Source organism: Eumetopias jubatus, unplaced genomic scaffold, assembly GCF_037043125.1.
Source record: "Eumetopias jubatus isolate StellerSeaLion01/CBP00866 unplaced genomic scaffold, mEumJub1_p1.0 scaffold_5, whole genome shotgun sequence".
NCBI lineage: Eukaryota > Metazoa > Chordata > Mammalia > Carnivora > Otariidae > Eumetopias > Eumetopias jubatus.
In genome coordinates, this window is record NW_028274811.1 from 18,092,194 (window position 1) to 18,111,891 (window position 19,698).

General features: G+C 47.6%; 1 protein-coding gene across 1 annotated transcript; it reads right to left on the reverse strand.

Moving 5' to 3' along the window:
* Positions 1 to 6,457: 6,457 nt before the first annotated feature.
* On the reverse strand, positions 6,458 to 19,444 carry PPIC (peptidylprolyl isomerase C). The gene is made up of 5 exons (XM_028103643.2): positions 19,328 to 19,444; positions 12,795 to 12,908; positions 12,179 to 12,272; positions 9,604 to 9,788; positions 6,458 to 6,586 (listed from the first exon to the last, which is right to left on the reverse strand). Exons 1-5 carry the CDS (start codon positions 19,442 to 19,444, stop codon positions 6,458 to 6,460), a joined length of 639 nt encoding a protein of 212 aa, XP_027959444.1.
* Positions 19,445 to 19,698: the final 254 nt, after the last annotated feature.

The following is a 19,698-nucleotide window of genomic DNA, read 5'->3' on the forward strand; positions in this document are numbered from 1 at the left end:
TTATTTTTAAAAGATCACTCTAGCTGCTGATGGAGAATGGACTGGTCAGGTGCAGGATCTGAAGCAGAGAGACTGTTAGGAGACCCCTTGAATAATCTGGGTGAAGAGGATAGGATGTGGATATTTAAGATGTATGGTACAGCTTACCAATGACCTTAGTGATGGATGTAGAAAGTAAGGGAGAAAGAAGTCAAGGATGGGTTTTGGGACTGCACAGTGGTTGAAGGGCGGTGCCGTTCACTGACTGGGGCTGAGAGTGGGAGGTTGGGACTTGCTATAGGCTGAATGTTTGTGTCCCCTCCCCCAAATTCATATGTTGAGACCTACTCCCCAGTGTGATGGTATTTGGAGGTGGACCTTTAGGAGGTGGTTAGGTCATGAGAGCAGGGAATTCCCTTGCCCCATGCACCATGCAAGGATACCACAAAAAGATGTCAGTCCATGAACCAGGGAGAAGACCCTCACCAGTCCCCAAATCGGCCACCATCCTCCAAAATGCTGTTTACAAACCACTCAGTCTATGGTACTTTGTTGTAGCAGCCTGAATGAAAACAGGACCCCTATCCCCAGGGAGCTCCAGGTTTTTTGGATAAATCCTTTCCTTCTTGGTCTCTCCTCCGGTGCATGCACGATGACCCCTCCTTCGTGACTTATGTTGCAGCAGCATGAAAGCAAAACTAGATGCATCACTGACCCACCCACAGAGGGAAACTCCCGTGGATTTTTCCCATTGTGGTGATAGATTGGTGCTGAATTCTTTCCCACTTTTTGCACAAGGGTCGGGAAGATGCTCTGTAGCCAGGAACAGAGCAGAACACTGAGAGCGAACCTGTAAATGCACGATGTTGATACCCGCCTGAGTTTCCAGGTGGTATGTGGTGTGATCGTACACACTCTTCTCATTGACCGCCCCACCCCCTGCACCAGGCAGGCCACATGAATCCCCCAACAGATGAGGATTCAAACGTGAGGCTTTCTAGGGTGGACAACCTGACTTGCATAGTATTTACGACTGGAGAGTGCAGTTTCTCATCCCCTCTCAGGCCGAATCCAAAGTGCTCCACTCAGGACTGGGCCTCCACCATCAGATGCCAGCAGCCGGCCATGCTCACAACCAAGGAATGACATGGAAGCCGGCTACCACCCACCACAGACACTGCCACTTAAATCTTTTTTTTTTTAAAGATTTTATTTATTTATTCGTGAGAGACACAGAGAGAGAGCAAGAGAGAGGCAGAGGGAGAAGCAGGGTCCCAAGGAGCAGGGAGCCCAATGCGGGACTCGATCCCAGGACTCCGGGATCATGACCTGAGCCGAAGGCAGTCGCTTAACCATCTGAGCCACCCAGGCGCCCCTTCCACTTAAATCTTATCACCACCTGGATCTTCCCTTTGACTGTTGGACACCCACCTCATTTTTTGTCAATCTACTTCTACCAGACCCTTCAAACCTCAACTCCGAAGATACATATTTTTTAAAGGCAACAGTCTTTGAAAAAGAACAGAAACAGCCGAAAGATGAATGCCAAGGTTGAACAGTCTTTTAATTGGGAGGATAGTGGCATGTTGGGTTCTCTCCATAGCCTCCCAATCCTGACTCTTGAGTCTTCTGTTGGAACTAGTGATGGGATGAAAATTCCAAGTATGGATTTTGTGATGCATTTAGTGTTGACTTGAATATTTGTCAGTTGGACATTTTTTTCTCTCTCTCTTCCAGACAGGACTCCTGTGACTCGTCACTGTTGTTCTCTTAGTGCCAGGTGCTTTTCCATCACTCAAGAACATCAATAAGGCCAGCAAACCTCCAAGCAGGTGAGGTTATATCACACCTAAAACTTAATGCTTGGCCGAAATCTGAAGTCCACAAGATGAATGACAGACTTAAGTAAAAGCCGTTATGTACTTAACAGCACAAAAATTTTCCGTTACAAATACTGTTTTCACTCTTTCTTAATTAAAAAAAAAAAATGCCTTAAGGGGACTTTGAATTTCCAAGACTTCCAGATCAAAGATTTCTTCAGTTGTCTGAAATACAGGAATGTTGAAAAACAAAAACAAATCCTTTTCCTGCTATAAAATCCTTGCCATGTTTTTGTCTTTATGTAACTCAAACGGCAAAAAAAAAAAAAAAAAAAAAGTTTGGTGAGTTCTGCTCAAAACCCAGAATCTCATCAGAAACGAAGTAGTTAATAATTTTGAAAATGTCCTTCTAATCAGTCTGTCCAAATAATAAATTTTACTAAAATTTATCTTATTTGAAGATCCCCAAAATTGCTAAATAGCACTTGGAATAAAACAACTTAGGGCTCAGGACACCAAAATATTTTAAATTGTTTATTAAAGTGATTCAGGACCAAATTTTAATAATTAGGGCACGGTGACAGTGGTGGCCAGCATAATTTTCCTCTGATTCTGCACACGCCCTTGGCTATATGTGTCCTTTTGACAGCACAGTTGCCAAAAGGGCAAACTGTTGATTTCAAAAGCTTTTGCAGAAAGCATAGGCTTTTTGTAAAGTAGTCGTTGATAGTTGTGAGTTTGCTGCTGCTTTTGGTCTAAGGCGTGACCCTCCATGTAGGAGAGACAAACAGCTCTGAGCAGGAGGTGCGTCCTTAGCTTATGGGCTGTCTGGTATGGTAGACAGCCTAGCAGTTTACTCCCTGTGCGCTAAGTGCTCTCAGAGTTTCAGCCCTTTGAAAATGAACCCTTTTTGGCTTCGTCACTAGCGAGATATCATTATGCTCATATTAATTAAAAAAACACTACATGGCAAAAGTATGTGTCCCTATGCTCCCGGGGAGCAGCAGCTCACATTCCTGCCCTCTGACACAGAGACTTACGGCACCTTTTTGTGTCTCATGCATATTTGTTTCCAATTTCCTCCCATGTTACCTTAAAAACATTTTTTAAATACATTTATTTTCCTAATTGTTAGAAAGAAATGCACCTTAGAGGAAAACCGGAAGACCAAAACAAGCAAAAAAAAAAAAAAAAGATAAGAGTTTAAAAATCCCATTTGCATTTGCTTCATGACAATTTATATTTTGTTGCAGTTGCCTTGTGAGAATGTATTTACACACTTGAGATCATGCTGTGCATGGAAATTCCTACTTTTTTCTTGAAAAGGGCCATTTTCTCATGTTGCTCTAAGTTTTCTATCATTCATCTTAATGAATGCATGCTATTCTATTATGGGATATATGACTTATAACCATTTTGGGGACATTCAGGTGGCTTCAGTATTTTGCTAGTATAAATAATTCTGCAATTCACATCTTTTTTTTTTTTTTAAGTAAACTCCACCCCCAACATGGGGCTCAAACTCAAGTCACATGCTTTATCAATGGAGCCAGCCAGGTGTCCTTGCAATTCACATTTTTATACATAAAACTTTTCAATATTGCTCTGTTAGACAAAGACTTTAAGTTCCAGTCACAAACATTCAATCTGCCCTGGCTTAAGCGATAAAAAGGAAATGTATTAGCTTGCGGAGCTAAAGAGTTTGGGGTAGAGATGTGCTTCAGGCATGGCTGGACTCAGGGGTTCATTGGTGTCTTCAGGAACACATCTTTCTGTTTCCTGGATCAGCTTCCCTTTGTGAGGGTTTCATTCTCAGGCTTGCTCCTTTACAGCCTCTGAGAAACAAGATAGCAACTATTTCCCAGTATTTCCATTGGAGGTCTCACAATTGAGACTCACTACCATGACTCGGGTCAGATTCCTTTCCCTGAGCCAGTCACCCGGCCCAGGACATCTCTGCTCCCTCTTCCATCTCACTCCCCCACCACCCTTGCTTTGCATACCTAGACCCTGATCTTTCTTGAAACCACCAGCCTGACCATGGCCCAGGGCCACGGCCTCACACACCCTTCCCTCCATGTCCCCGTGGCTTGCTGCCCCCTCACTTCCTTCAGCCTACACTCAGGACTTCCCAGCAGACTCTCTGTCCTCTCTCCATGCTGTGTCTCTTCAGAGACGTTATTACTCCCTGATGTCCTGTTACATATTCATGTGGTATATGTTTGAATCATTTGTCTCCTTTCATGGGAACCACAATGGCTGTCTCTGTTAGCAGCTCTACCCAGCACTCAATAAATAATTATCAAGTGAGCTAATAAAGGAGTTTGCCAGGCCACGTATGTACCCATCCGTAGGGTCGTCCTCCCCTACTAAAAAGAAGCGCTTGAGGGAATACTCTGATTCCCCGAAGAAAATGGGTGGCCATCCCCAGGCCACGGGGACTAGATGCTGGACTGGCCAATGAGGCCCATGACAATTTGGTGTCACGTTCCGCAGCAACGTCCCAGGTAATAGGACGTCAAAAGATGTGAGTGTTTTGAGTTTCTGGATGTGTATGCTAGCTCCCCTATAAAAATCCTCCTTGTGGCAGACGAAATCATCTTTCTGAGGTGCATACCAACTCATGTCCTGCCCCAGCTTAACACCGATAGCTCCCCATTGTACTGTGCGTCAGGGAAGAACTCGACCCTGGCACCCAGGCCCAGAACAGTCCAGTCTCAGCCTGGGCCCTCTGACCTCGCAGGCTCCAGCAGGCCCTGGAACCTGCTCCTTCTCACCTCAGGACCCTCATTACTTCAGCTTCCCTCTCTGCCGGGAAGGCTTGCCGCACTGCCGGACTGCTCCCTAGTCTCTCTGCCCCTCAGGAGGCCTCCCCAGACCCCTCACCCAGCACTCCCCTCCCAGCTGCTCTCCCGGCCATCCCCCACACTTGGGCATGTCTTCTACACACCATCTGCACGCTTTTTGGCACCTTATTTATTCTGTCTCTGCCTCTAGAATGTAGGTTCCCTGAGGTCCTTTTGTCATTGTCATCTGTGATATTCCAAAATGCAAAACTGGTACCTGGCATATCAAAGGTCTTTAGTAAATTTTTTGTTAGAAAATAAATTGCTCACCAAGAGGGTTGTAGTGATTAACTGAGAATGCTCATTTCATCTCATCTCCTGTTTAAACAGTTTTTCTTAGAATACAGCTCAAGAGGAGCGCCTGGGTGGCTCAGTCGTTAAGCGTCTGCCTTCAGCTCTGGTCATGATCCCAGGGTCCTGGGATCGAGCCCCACATTGGGCTCCCTGCTCAGCGGGGAACCTGCTTCTCCCTCTCCCACTCCCCCTGCTTGTGTTCCCTCTCTAGCTGTCGAATAAATAAATAAAATCTTAAAAAAAAAAAAAAGAATACAGCTCAAGAGATGGATATTTTTTTTTAAAGATTTGAGAGAGTGAGTGAGAGAAAGCGCTCATGAGTGGGGGAAGGGGCAGAGGGAGAGAAGCCAACTCTCTGCTGAGCAGGAAGCGCAACTCTGACTTGGTCCCAGGACCCTGGGATCATGAACTGAGCCAAAGGCAGACATTTAACCGACTGAGCCACCCAGACGTCCCATGGAGATGGAATTTTTTAAAAAAGGTAGTTGTCAAAATTTATTTACTTATTTCTTTTTTTATTGATGAGATGGAATTAGATGGAATTCTTGGGAGTCCTCACTCCACGGGTCCTAGAGGAGAAGCAACGGGGCTGTTTTCAAAGAGATACCACTCCCATTTGAACAGAGATCAGGTGCTCTGTTCCAGCCAGGTATGTTACAACAAGGCCCCAGCAGGGTTCCACTTTCCCATTTGGTTTAAGTACAGTCCGAATCTTCATGCTCCTTGTGTAAGTGAAAAAAAAAAAATGATGCCTTTTTGTTACAGCTCAACTCAAGGGATCTTGTTACAGCGAGTAAAAATTAGTAAATTAATCTGCTCAGGTATCTGGGATGTGGTTAGGCATCATTTCTGTGCATTCCTATCCCAAATTATCCCCAGTTGTGTTAGCTTCTGATTGACAGAACCCTCTCTAATCTGTTCATTGTTAACATCAGAGTACATATATTTTTGTCATGAATTTTTTAAAGAACTTAAAAAAAAAAGACTTGCAAAAAGAGTTGACCTATATAAAAAGCATTTAATATAGAGGACACAAAAGCACCTTTTATCAGGTAAAAGTTCCTATGACATATATCAGATTACAGATTACACTCATCAAATCTCCCTTTACCTGCAAAGAATTTGTTTGAACACAAAATAACAAACTTTACATCCCCAGTCTTCTTCAGACAAATCTTCAGCGTCAATCAACTTGGGAATCACAATTAATTCAGCAAAATAATGATTGTGTTCTTCAAAAGAAAACAGACAATACAAAGTTTTCTAGTTTAAAAATAGCACCACTGGAGGAAGGGCATAGGTCTTTTAAGTGCCAAGTCCCTAAACAAGTGATTTACCACAATTCATGCAAACTAAACACGGAGTGGTTGATGTTTTGAACTTTCCTGTGATCGGGGGTAAAACACAGGAGTGAGGAAACTAAGCAAAACAGTAACTTTGGAGAATTAAAAGACACACACACACACACACACACACACATCCCTGCCAGAGTGTGTTTCTCATTTTCCACCCGTTGTATCACCAGTCAGCAACCTCAACCACAAAGGGGGTCTTCACGTCTATCTTGCCGCTATTGATGATGGAGCAGTCGGTGAGTGGACGGTCATGCCCATCAGTTGCCTGGAGTTCTATGGAGTGGACCACGGTCTGGTGAGAGAAAAGCAGACCCCTGGTTCACTTCTCACCAGTAACTGTGGGGATCACAGGTGAAATCAATGCCTAGTCTGAAAGCCCAAGTAGGAAACCAGGTTTGTTGTTGTTGTTTTTGGTATGATGCAAAAGTCATGCAAGCCAACTATGGAAAACTTAAAATATTCAGGAAAGGTATATATAACAGAATAATGCTTACCCACCACCTTGCTACTGAAAGAACATATTTCCTCACTTCTTTTAATTAGCATTTTATATCCTAAAAATAATATTTTCATAAACACATAGCTCTAATAAAACGTATTTTACCCACTTTACACCCCAATGTAAGAGTTAACATGGAATATGAATCAGCTTCAGTGATACCCTGTAAACGGTGTAGGCATAAGAACCTGGGTCAGAAAGTAGATTTAGAAGTGGAGCTAGTTCTGGGTTTGCCCATTTTAAAGCTGACCCAAGCCATTAATCTACAGGTGGAGTGAGAGACCCCAACCCCACAGTGGTGTGAAGGCTCTTTCTCTACCCTGGAGGACTGCACATCCCAGGTACCACCTGGAGCTTCACACTGAAGGAGGGAGGACTGGTCCAGGACTAGGAATGATGGCTTCTGACCGGTTTCCCAAACGGGGCTGAGACAAAAATAGCAACAAGCTGTCTCTTTGCCTTGGACATGGTGCCACCCAACCCAATCACTGGCCAATTTAGGTTAACTTAAGATAAAAGACCAGCATTCTTCTAATAATACTCATATATATTGCTAAACATTGTGTCTGTGCACACATGTACACATGTATGCCTAAAGCAGTGGCTACCCATCCGATGACCTGTGGAACATTTTAAAAAATGCTCATTTCGAGTTAAAGTGGAAATTTCTATGTATATTTTCAAAAAGTTTTTAAAAATGCTTATTGGAGGGCCCACCTCTGGACGTTCTGATTCTGTATGTCTGAGGCGAGTTCAAGAAAAGTGTAGCATTAACAAAGCAGCCCAGATGATGTCTGCGTTGGAATTCAGGAGATTCTGAAAATTCCTTGAAACAGCATAAAACACACACACATACACACAACTTTTTTCCTCCTGGAGAGAAAGTCTATAGTTTTCATTAATTTCTCAAAGAAGTCTAGGACTCATAAAATGTTAAGGACTGTTCCTCTAGGCCCAGGCAGCGGGTCTCCCAGGACGCAGCCCAGCGGGGGGGAGGAAGTTGGTACGGTCGGGTAGGGCAAGAAGACAGAAGATCTAGAGAATGAGAGGAAAAACCATGACCGGAAGAAGAAACCACAACACTTGCACTCTTCATTTCTTACAGGTTAGCACGACGTATTCAAAAACACTCGTCGCATGAATGTTTGAACCTGGTTAAACTTTTTAAAACCCGGTTCAGTCCACTGGTCAAAACCGCTAACTGATGGAGCACAGGCACGTGCAGGTTTAGCTCACTTCACGGGCATCATTCCGTAAGAGACTTGAGGAGTGCTGGCATTCATTACTGTGTGAGAACAGATGCCTCGAAGGACAGTTATGGCTCGTGAGAATATAGGCCTGTCCTTTATTGTGATAGGATGGGAAGTGATCTATGAAGTGATACGTGTCTGCCCTCGCTCCCTCTCCTCTCACTTGCCAACGAGAATCCTGTCTTCGGTGGCTCAGGCTGAACACTTCCTTGCCTTGTGAGGGAGGTTCTGAGTGGGTCAGCTCGGTTCCTGGCTTTTTGATGGGTGGAATTAGGATGGGGGTAGAAGTTGTGGAAGAATTGTCGCAAGTGAGCTTGGTTCACTTGCATTTGGATGGAAGAGACAGAACGGCTCACGTGAAAATAAAAATGGGGACACCTGGGTGGCTCAGTTGGTTAAGCGTCTGCCTTGGGCTCAGGTCATGATCCCAGGGTCCTGGGATCAAGCCCCGCGTCGGGCTCCCTGCTCAGTGGGGAGTCTGCTTCTCCCTCTCCCTCTCTCTCCGTTCATGCTCGCTCTCTCTCTGGTTCTCTCTCTCTCTCTCTCCCTCAAATAAATAAATAAAACCATTAAAAAAACAAACAAAAGAAAATGAAACCAAATCAAATACGGAAGGGGGGGGTGGTCAGGAATGGTCCATAGTTGGGCTGGGCAGACCTTACACCTGCTAGTTTAGGAGCTGGGAGAGCTTCTGTGGGCAGCTGCTAGGAAAGAGAAATGTTGGGAGCAGAGGAGAGGGATTTTAAGAAGTGTTTCTCTGGATTGTGAATTGGACCCCTGAGATATTCTTTGAGACACACCTGCAGGAATTTGAATTGCTTCCAGTAACGGTGTTTGCTCTCCGACTGTGTCTTTGGAGGGGACTTGTTTCGGTATGCAACCATGTGGTGCTCGAGGGATTTTTTTTAGTATTTTATTTTCAATTTGTGGTAAGAAACCTAAATGTACCACCTTATCTATTTCTGAGTATACAGTGCTGTAGTCTTAAGTATATTCCCATTATTGTGCAACTCATCTGCAGAACTTTTTTTCTCTTGCAGAACTGCAGCTCTGTACCCACTGAACACCAACTCCCCGTTTCTTCCTTCCCACCGGCCCCTGGCAACCTCCATTCTACTTCATTTTACAGGTATTTGACGACTCTAGATACCCTTTAAAAGTGGAATCATATGGTCTTTTGTGACTGACTTATTTTACTCAACATATTCAAGGTTCATCCGTGTTGTAGCATGTGACAGGACTTCCTTCCTTTCTAAGGAATAATAATCTATTGTATGCACATATGGGGCCCGGGTTTTATTTGGGGACGTTAAAAAAAGTTTCCACTTATATCAGGTAGTGAGATAGATTAAGCCCTCGATTTTTCCATGGCAAGTCTCCATCTTCTGCCCCAGTGCTCCTCACGATTAAAATACCACACACAGTTCACCTTTGAAGAGGCAAGTCAGCATAGAATGATGGACCTCTACCAAGCATATTTTAAGATTAAAATAAATCACTGAAGATACTCTCGCTCTAAATATAAAGTTTTGAATGAGGCGTAATAACATATCACATTACCATTCCATCAATGACTTTTCCAAATACCACATGTTTGCCATCCAACCAGGTGGGCTTCGTCAAGGTGATGAAGAACTGAGAACCGTTGGTATCAGGCCCAGCATTGGCCATGCTGACCCACCCAATGCCATAATGCTTCAGTCTGAAGTTCTCATCTGGAAATGTCTCACCATAAATACTTATACCTGGGTGAGACAAAATTAAAAAAGAGAATCACCAGATGTTATATGAAAGTAAATTCTTCAAAGGGAACCATAAGGTTTTTTTTTTCTTCCTTTAAATTTTTGTTATGTTAATCACAGGAACCATAAGGTTTTAATAGATTTGGTTAATAGAACCCTATAGGACATGGGGATGGGTAAAAGATGGTCAAGCATAAGGAGAAATAAAGGAAGTGATAAATTCACTCCTTTGGGAAGCAGGGCACCAGAGACTCAGATAAACACACAAAAAGCCTTAAAGATGGTACTCTCCTTCTGGCCTCAAGGCAAGACCCCAACCAGACAAGTCAAGGATTTCACTGGGAAATAAGCGCGGGCAGGATGACATCGTTAAGCCACGTGGAACGCGGGATGAGCCGTCTTACTGGTGCCATGTCTGTCCCGAGCTCCACGTCACTCCCGCCTCAGCACCCAACCCTGGTGCAATCAGCACTTAATAAACACCCTTAGCTAATTCTCACAACCCTGCAGAACGGGTCTTCTCAATCCCACTGTAAATGAGGAAACCGAGGTTTCAGAGCGTGAAAACTGCGCCGCAGAACCTGGCAGTCACGTGGCTTTCGGACCCTACAGCGGCGGCTCTTGCCTGCGTCGGCGCCGGAACCAGGGCAGCCCAGCCGGGCCGTCGCAAGGCACGACACCTTCCAGGCTCACCAGGCTACAGAAGGGCCCGGCAACGGGAGCGCCCAGCGATCCGACCTGCAGCGGAAGAGCCAGACGCGGCCATGGGGACCGGAGTTCCAGCTCAGCAGCAAGGAGAGCAGAACCCGCTTCTCCCCTAAGAGAACGGTACAGACCATGAGAAGCGACTGCTCTATCCTCCAACACATGGAATGTGTGTCATGCCGCCGCCTCCCTTTCTGCTTGGCTCTTCACCCATAGGTTGCCAACCTCGAAATCCTGGCTTGGCTGGACGGACCAGAAGTGGCTATCAAAGGCAGGCAATTTAGAGCGGACTGGTCAGTGACAGATGAGGTGTCCTGGAAGGAAAGCTCTGCTCACAGAGAGGTCTAGGCTGAACGTAAGTGACCCAAAAGGTCCTTCCTCCAAACCTCAGAGAATTTTAACGCCAAGACCTGCGCGCGCGCGCGCGCGCGCGCACACACACACACACACACACACGGCAGGGAAGGCAAAGGGAGACAGACACGTCAGAAACAAGGACACAGGAAAGCTCAGTCACTGCTCCTGCTGGGCCCCAGGGCGGGAGCGTGGGACGCCAGTGTCCAGGGCATTGCTACTGGGAGCTGCACACTCCTCCAGGGAGACCCAGCTCTGCAGCAGCCGGGGGAAGGCTGCTCTCGTGGGCATCCTCCCCCACCCCAGGGACCCAAGTAACCTGACCGTGTTTCTCTGCTCCATTCTCTATCCCCATACCCTGCAGCGTTTTTGCAAGGGCTAAAAGTAATTCTCCTGAAGGCCCTGGCAAATCAAAGGGTTTAATGGCAGCCTTTTTGTTATAAGTAAATCATTGCAATAAACATAAAATTAGCTGTCCTGCTTGAAAATGGGCCCAAGGGTTTCTTTAAAAAGTTAGCAATTTCATACCCATCAGAATATTTGCCGAATTAAAAATTTTAAACCTGAAGTAAATTTAAATCCTAATGTAGTTAGCTATAGCGTGTGTGTTCGGGAAAAGGACTCGCTACAGTTCTGAGGGAAAGCAGCCCAGAGAGCTTGGGTGTGCACAGTCCCTCGTGAGGAACAATCAGTTCAGGGATATGTGATGGTCCATAAATTTTAATTATTTGTGCTTCACAGAACTCTAACTTGGCTTATAAAAATGTATATTATAATTTTGACAACTCACTGATTACTTTTATTATTATTATTGAAAAAGCGGGCAACAGTATGAAAGAATTTGGAAAAAAGGGGGTAAATCCACCTGCAATCCTGCCACCTCAACTCCGGTCTCTCCCTCCGGGCATGCTTCCCCCAGCCCTTCTCCACCACATCCATGTCGGGAGCCGGCCGTCCCCCCAGTGTGCGCACACATTCGTATTCGACCTTTCCTTTCTGTGCCGGGCCTCTTTCCCTTACTGCTGCCTCCTGGGAGTCTAGCATGTTAGTAACTGCACAGCCGTCTCCTGGATGACTGTATCTCCACTATGGAAAGAAAATGAACCAGAGCAATATTGTTTTAAGTGAGGAGGCCTCCCTCATTCGTACCCGTAATTAGATTTTGGGAGATGAGGCCCCCCCCCCAAACCCTGTCCTTCTGAAGAATTAGTTTGGTGGTCATGAGGAATTTGTTTCATACGTCTGGGAATTCAACTCAGGGGGTGAATGCACGGACTTGATCTTGGGTTTCAGTTTGGTAAGCAGAAAAGGAGAAACACAAAAGACATGGTTACCGCCGGTGCCGTCCCCACTCGTGAAGTCTCCTCCTTGAATCATGAAATCTTTGATGACGCGATGAAATTTGCTTCCTTTATAGCCGTATCCTTTCTAAAGAGATTATGTCAATTGAATATACGAGTAGATACAACCCATACTGCAAGATGAGCCCCAGTGTTTACTTGGATGTGACTAAATGAGAAAATGACACAAACTACCTACAGAATTAGGTCCCTGCAACAATTTTCTGGTAGAAATTTATCATTGATGGACCCAAAATAAAGAAATAAATCAACTGTGTTGATTTATGAAGTAGGATATTACTTGGATATGAAGTAGGATATTATATGATCCTACTTTATGAAGTAGGATATTAATGTGAATAAGTGAAAAGAGAGCAATCTGCATTCTCACGTGCTGATTGCTTCCCCTCAATTTCTAGAACCTCGAGCACACTGAGCACCCAAAGAGTAAGATTTGGTAGTAAAATAAAGTAAAATATTGTAAGATGTCTCAGGTTCATCAGACCTGCTCAATCAACACTCATTTTCCCGGAAGACATCTCTATGCTGGGCTTCAAAGAAGGAAGACCCCCTACCATGCACATTTAAGGGATCCAAAACTGAGACATACCTCCCCTGTTGCGAGCGCGACAAAATTTTCCACAGTCTTGGGGACAACCTTTCCAAAGAGGCCAATCACAATTCTGCCAACATCTTTGTCTCCAATCCTCACATCGAAGAAGACCTGCGTGTGGGTGAACAGCAGAGCAGAGGGTTACAACGGGGAAAAGCCACGAGTAGGAGTGAAATGAAAGGTACAATCTGAGAATGCATCCAGATGCAAGAGCCCTTCCCCCCCTCCCCAGCAGGTGACAAAGGAGCTCTACAACCATGGTGTGGCTGCATTCCACCTGTAAAAATGTTCATTCCGCCAACACTTAGTGAGCACCCCCTATGGGCCAGGCACCACACGGAGGCGCTGGGTTTGAAGTTTGACTCAGCAAGGTCCCTAGTCAGCCAGTGAGGTCTCTGAGAACTCCACGCCCAGGGCAGCACTGCGGCGACCTCCCCCGTCCCAGCTTTGTGCTCTTCTGAAAGGTGATGCTCTTGATCTTGGCAGGAGAGAACAACAGGTAAGGAGAGACTTATTTTTTTGTAACTTCGACCCGTGCCCAATTCCCAGGGAGTGCTCAGTAGACACCTGCTGTCAAGGGAACAGCAAGACATCAAAACGCACAGCAAGTCCTCCGAAAGGCCTGCCACTCACTTCGGACTCCGTAAGGCTCCAGGTCCCCAGCCTCGTCCAGAGCCCCGACAGAGCCGTCTGCCCTGCCCACTCCGACGCCCAGCTCAGTTCTCATGCCCCCAAAGTCCTGCGGGGACACTGTGGTCTCTGCGGCATAACACGTTAGAATAGATGAAAGAAAGCACGTACCCAGAAGTGAGTGTGAGTCATGTTGTGTGCCGATGAACCCTACATGTTCCCTGAAACGAGTTTTAAAAAACCGTTTCATCCGAAATGAAATGATACACATTTTGCTTCACAAATCACCGTGTTAGGATGACACAGACGGAATGCTTGAAAAGGCTACGGAGTCGAAGGGCATTCTATTAGCGGGTTTAGATGATATGAACCAATTTACTGTTTGAATGGGTAAAAAAAAAAAAAAGACATTTGAGAGATGGCTTTAAAAAATATAAGAAGGGTTGTCAAAGAAAAAAGATGTCTTACAGGTTAGAAAAATCATGAAGTAAAGACTGTCAAGCTTTAGCGCAAGACAAGAGCTTCTGCCAATACATCAGCACGTCTGTCACGGGGTGATGTGATATTTAGTGCTCCGTGTGGCATTTTTGAACGTTCACATGGCCACAGCAGTCGCAACTGTATTATTATTTATACAGCAGAACTTTATAGACTGTATCAAAGACCGTGCCCTGGAGATGAGGCGGTGCACTTGAGGACGGTGCACTTGAGGGCGACAGTTTGGCATGGCCCGGGGACAGGCTGCCACAAGCTGGGTCACGCAGGGCTGGTGTTAAAGAGAAGCAGCTTCTCCAAAGGGATTCCCAAGCCCAGGAGTAAATTCAGGAACAGGGAATGATGAAGCAGCCCCGGGAGAAGAATCAGGGAACATCATCTTTTTTTTTTTAAAGATTTTATTTATTTATTTGAGAGAGCGAGAATGAGAGAGAAAGAGCACATGAGAGGGGGGAGGGTCAGAGGGAGAAGCAGACTCCCTGCTGAGCAGGGAGCCCGATGTGGGACTCGATCTCGGGACTCCAGGATCATGACCTGAGCCGAAGGCAGTCGCTTAACCAACTGAGCCACCCAGGCGCCCAGGGAACATCATCTTAAAGGAACACCATACAAGACACTAGAAACGCCTGCCAGACTTTTAACCTACAGAAGAGAAAATAAAGCCTGTGGATGTTTGGACAGCAAGAAGCATAAAACGCGGGAGAGCAACAGGAGAAGGCACAGAAAAGGGGCCTGTCACCCAGCAAAACTCTTCAATAAAAATCTGCCATTCTGATGCGCAGCCTCACACACATACTAACACGATTTTTCCCCCCCAAACTTCAGGGTCCTTCCACTTCGTGACTGACGGCATGAAAATACAGCAGAGTTTTCCTGACTCCGGTGGAAATGAGAAAGTCACATCGTCCTGGGTCACAGGAATGCAGTATCCCCAGACTGGAGGGACGCTAAGGGTGAGGGAAGGCATCCTGGAGAAGGGAGGGGAGCGGCCTCCGGGACAAGAATGGGCATGAGCCCTACCGGGCACGGTTCTTTCTGGAGCCAAAGCACCAGGGCAGGAAATGGGCTCTTTGTGCAGGGGACCCAAGGTGGCTGTCAGGCAAACCCTCTCCCACTGCCCTCTATCACCCTGAGAACATCTCTGACTGCTTGCGTGCCCTTGGAGACAGGCCCTTTTCTGGACATGGGGTGAGGCTGCAAAGCCTCTAGCCGCAGGGAGTTTACAGTCCCAAAGAAAACACATATGTAAGTAGCTATAATATATTGGAAAATCTGGTTTTATAACAAGATAAGTACAGATGAAATGGATAGAGGTGATGATTATCTGTGGGGAATCAGGGTGGGCTTCCTGGCAGAGGTGGTAACTGGATTCCACACCACACTTCAGGAGTAAGCTCAGTCATTTCTTTTTCCGCTGAGGGCTGCCTTTGAAAGTCATTTGAAAATGATGGGCCACTGGAGGTAGAGAAAAGAGGGAAGAGGAAGCAGTCACTCACACAGCCTGATCCTAACCCCTGTAGGGTTAATTCTGCTTCCTTCCATTTCCAGAGCAGCTAGGGCAGACGCCAAGTACAAGAGCTAACTGTTCTCACACCCCCACTGCACCACTAACTGGCTACAGGACCTTGGGCAACTTAATTCAACTCTGAGCTCCTGTTGCTCATCTGTTCCACAGATGACCCTTCTTTTCAGGGCTGCAATTTCACGGGAGCATTAATAAGGTAACATAAATAACACCAACAATTGACCTCTTAAATCAAGGCTAAGCACTTTACCTGCTTTATCACATCTAATATGCAAAAAAACCCAAAACCCAAAAAACAAAAGAAAAAAAAAACCCCTGTAGGTAGATATTATCTGTCTCCACTTAAGGAGAGGGAAATGGAACCTCACACATTAAATCACCTGCCCCGGGGCACCAGGCCATAGCCACGTGGCCACTTCATGCTCTAGAAAGTGCTGGCAAGTTGGGCCATGCATGAACGCAGCTGGAAAGATGGCAGCATTATTCTTTCTAGTCTACGTGCCTGACCTTGCCCAGAACGCCTGGCATCTGCTGAGAAGTGCAGGGTGGCAAATGCCTATTCGGGGGATGTTGAGACCAGTGAGCCAGAGCGTGGACCCGAGGCTCCAGGGCTGGGCTGCTCAGGCAGCTGCGGTGGTGGCTGCTGAGTGCCACTGAAGGCCCTGGGGGGACAGTGCCTCACACCTCTCTTATTCCAGATTCCAATTTTAAATGAAATCGGAGGAAAAAGGACGGACTGCTGCGGAAAACATGAAAGCGATGGCCAATTTATCGACTTTTCTGAACTCAGAGAAATAATTTTTTTTTTTTTAATTATATTTATTTGACAGGGAGCTAGAGAGAGCAAGCACACAAGCCGGGGGGGGGGGCAGGCTCCCCACTGAGCCGAAGGTAGATGCTTAACCGACGGAGCTACCCGGGCGCCCCTCAGAGAAATAATTTTTAATGTCTCTATTTTCCCATATATTGACTTGTTTTAAAAAGTCCATTGAAAAAGTCATTCGACAGGGTCAAATCTGTAGAAGACTCGCCTACACGATTAGCTTTTAGAACTTCATAATAAATATGGTAGGAAGGGAATGGAGATCTATTACTAATTCTGACAGTTGAGTGCAGGAAAACTTGCTCAGTGACAGCACCCTAGCCAAGGGGCAGAGATGCTCCAACTTCCCCTCCTGGAGCCACCAGCTTCCTCCCTTCTTGGCGCCCCTTGTAGACATTTCCAGCCCGGGGTGACACACAGATCGTGACTGACCTCATCTGGGGTGGGTCTCTGCACTGAGTAGGTTTAAAAGCTTCCCTGGTGAAGTCTGTTCCCAAATACTGCAGGTGATACACTCACACTAGGAACTGATTCATGTTTTTTTTTTTTTTTTAAAGATTTATTTATTTATTTATTTGAGAGAGAGAGAGAACGAGAGACAGCATGAGAGGGAAGAGGGTCAGAGGGAGAAGCAGACTTCCTGCTGAGCAGGGAGCCCGATGTGGGACTCGATCCCGGGACTCCAGGATCATGACCTGAGCCGAAGGCAGTCGCTTAACCAACTGAGCCACCCAGGCGCCCTGATTCATGTTTATCTGAAAGTCACACCTCACTGGGAATCTTATATTTTGTCTGGCAATTCTACCTCCTTTCCCCCACCCCTATCTAAACGATCAGCAAGTCCTGTTAGTTATACTGCAGAACATCTATTTCACGTCCCTCCGCCTTGCTCTCCATTTCCACGGCCACCACCTAAATCCACGCCATCGCCATCTGGACTCTGACATGGAGCCTGAATGAGCTCCCACTTCACTCTCGCTGAGCGACCACAATAATTGTTGAAAAGCATGTATGAGATGATGCCAATACCATGCTTAAAACCCAGGAGCTCTAACTGCACTTAGACTAAGACCTCAAGTTAGAAGATTAACTGCCGCAAGACCTGCTCCTAACTGTGGCCTCCAAGGCCCCGCACGGTTTTGCAGCGGCTGACCCTTCCAGCCTTATCTCAAGACAGGCCACCCACCGCTGGGCTGGAGCCTGTCCCGTCTCTCTGTCCTCTGAACACTGATGGCTTTCCTGGCCAGAGCCCTTGCGCATGCATTTCCCTTCGCCTCCCAAGTGATGGCCAGGCTGGCTTTTCTTATCCTCCAGGTACTTTTCAATGTCACCCGGGCTAGAGATGGGTTTACAGAAGTCCCCGCCCCCTTATCCACGGTTTCCATTTTCCCAAGGTTCAGTTATTTGCCTTAACCGTGGGCCAGAAGCAGGTTCTCCTTGTGAGCCGCGGTCAGAAGATGAGGAGGAGCCTAACACCTCAGTCACCTCACTTCATCTCATCGAGTAGACACTTTATCACCTCCCGCCTCGCAAGAGGAAAGGTGAGTGCAGTAAGATATTTTGAGAAAGACATTCACATAACTTCTTACAATATAGTGTTATAATTCTATTTTATTATGTTATGCTTGTTAATCTCTTACTGTGCCTAATTTATAAATTAAACTTTCTCATTGGTATGTATGTATAGGAAAAAACATAGTATATGGGTTCGGTGCTCTCCTGGTTTCAGAATCCACTGGGGGTCTTGGAACTTAGCCCCTGCAGATAGGAGGGGTTTACTGTATGTTCTTCATCGTTTTAGGAATGTTATGCTTACGTTATATCCCGAGAGACCCAAATTGTATCTGCAGACTGAAAGACTCCATCTCCCCCACCCTTTCAGCTCTATGGCCCTGGACAAGCCATTTCTCAAAACTAGATATGCCCCAAATACCAAGGGGCTGGGCAGAGAAGGAGGTGCTCAAAACAGTGGGGCTAAGTTTCTCTCTCTCACACACACACTAACTGCAGCCTGGTATGTTCATTCTCAGGCTACATCAGACGTTGGGGTGACCTCCCTCTCCGCATGGCCCTCATTGTCCGGACCCCCTACCCCAGCTGGGGTCTGTGGTAGAGGACTTAAACACTCTGCTACTGGTTCAACGGTATCATTCCCACTGGCAAACACCGGACTTACCTATTAAAACAACTTGCAGCTGCCCCTCCTTCCAGATTCCAAGACACTGCTGCCAGTGGGTTTTCCTAGAAGTGGTTATCAAGGGCACCAAGCATTCCCTCCCTTCCTCCCTCCCTCGCTCTGTTTCTCCCCACACCCTCCCATTATCTTCTAACCTGGGTAAATAGCTGGAAAAAAGCACCGAAGGTGGAGAGAGGCGGTCCAAGGCAGATTTCCCCGCCCCCCATCAGTCCCCCCGCCCATCCCCTATGGAGATTAAGAGGCTGTGCGTGGTAGCACCTTCCCAAGCTCAGGGTCCAAAGTCTAAAAAAGTCCAAGTGTAATTGAGCGCACCTCTCCCCCCAGCGGGAAGACAGCCTCTCGCTTACAGCAGGGTTGCGAACGTTTCCCCGGACGCCCGCCCCCCCTCCCCCCCCAGGCAGGGGCTGGACCCGGGCTCCTCCAGGCCGTGTGACAGCGGTGGCGGCCTCCCACTGCACCCCCGCGGCTCGGAGCGCGTCTCTTCCGCCCGCATTCTTCCTGCATCCATTCCCGGGTCCTCGCCACGCCGAAGGAAGTACTCGGGCCGCCTCCTTCCTGGAGAAAGGGCCCACTGGTTCTGGAAGCTTCCTCCAGCCCCCCCCCCCCCCGCCCCGGGCATGTCACGTCGGACCACCGGCCCAGAGACTAAGTTCAAACTGCTCGGCCCATTGCCTCCAAGTCGCCCCGGACAGCGCGACCCCCGCGCGCCGGCAGCCCCCTCCTACTGAGCCCCGCGGCCGCGTCGCGTCCCCCGCGCCCGGGAAGCCCCCTCCTCGCCGCCGCGCACACCGAGGACCCAGTCCCCAAAGCTCTCCCGTCCCCCTGGCCCGCGCGAGGGCAATTTGCTGCCCGCCAGTCACCTTGGCCGTCACGGTGGGGCCTCGCCTGCTGACGCCCGAGGCCCCCGCAGAAGGCGCGAGGGCGCCGAGCCCCACGCAAAGCGCAAGAGCGAGCAGCAGCCGGGGCCCCGGGCCCATGGCGAGCAGTGGCAGTGGCGGCAGCTGCTCGGGCGCCACCTCAGCCTCCGGGACCGTTGGCAGGATTCCCGGGCCGCTGCGCCTGCGCGCTCCCGGTTGTGGGGGGGGGAGTTGATGGGATGAGGCGGTCGGGGCAGGACGGAACCTGGGGCGCGCTCCTCCCAACTTCAGCCCAGCGACCGGCCAGGGACTGGGCGAGGCGCGCTGCGGAGGCCGAGGCCCGGGCCGACCGACGCTCCAACGGCGGGGGCGCA